The following is a 474-nucleotide window of genomic DNA, read 5'->3' as shown; positions in this document are numbered from 1 at the left end:
CACTTGTTGAGAAGAACGCTGAGAGATATAGGAACGTTAAGGTTGATCCCAAGAACGTTAGCCCTAAGAGCAGTGCAGAGACAAACCGCAGCCTCGAGGTCAACCAAACCTTGGATAACCGAGCAGCATCGTTGAGCTGATGGCTGACCCAATTGTATGTTGAGTAGGCCGCTTAGGACATTTCCACATACACCGAGCTTGAGAGCATCTATTGGACAGTTTCCTGATGAGCCAGGGGTCCTCGGAGGTGTGGCCGGCCTAGGATTAGGGTGTGGGACCGATGGACTTGGGACAGAGGGACTTGGGACTGAAGGACTTGGGACATGCTTGGGGGGCTTAGGACTTGGGACCGGCTTGGGTTTGGGACTTGGGCTGCAACCACAATCAGTTGCAACGGTTAAGGTGAAAAAGAGGATGTTGAGGGCGAAGAAAAGAGCAACAGAGGACGAGTTCCTTGAAGCCATTCTCTTTCTC

The 474-nt window shown here is 52.1% G+C and overlaps 1 protein-coding gene across 1 annotated transcript; it reads right to left on the bottom strand.

Annotated features, from left to right (window-relative positions):
- Positions 1-5: 5 nt before the first annotated feature.
- Positions 6-468, bottom strand: LOC106322284 (lipid transfer protein EARLI 1-like; the record flags this gene model as incomplete). Its single annotated transcript, XM_013760382.1, has 1 exon — positions 6-468. A coding segment is annotated over exon 1 (459 nt), but the record flags the coding sequence as incomplete, so codon positions are not given.
- Positions 469-474: the final 6 nt, after the last annotated feature.

Source organism: Brassica oleracea, unplaced genomic scaffold (genome assembly GCF_000695525.1).
Source record: "Brassica oleracea var. oleracea cultivar TO1000 unplaced genomic scaffold, BOL UnpScaffold13157, whole genome shotgun sequence".
NCBI lineage: Eukaryota > Viridiplantae > Streptophyta > Magnoliopsida > Brassicales > Brassicaceae > Brassica > Brassica oleracea.
The sequence above is the reverse complement of the archived record's forward strand: the minus strand, read 5'-3'. Positions and strand labels throughout refer to the sequence as shown.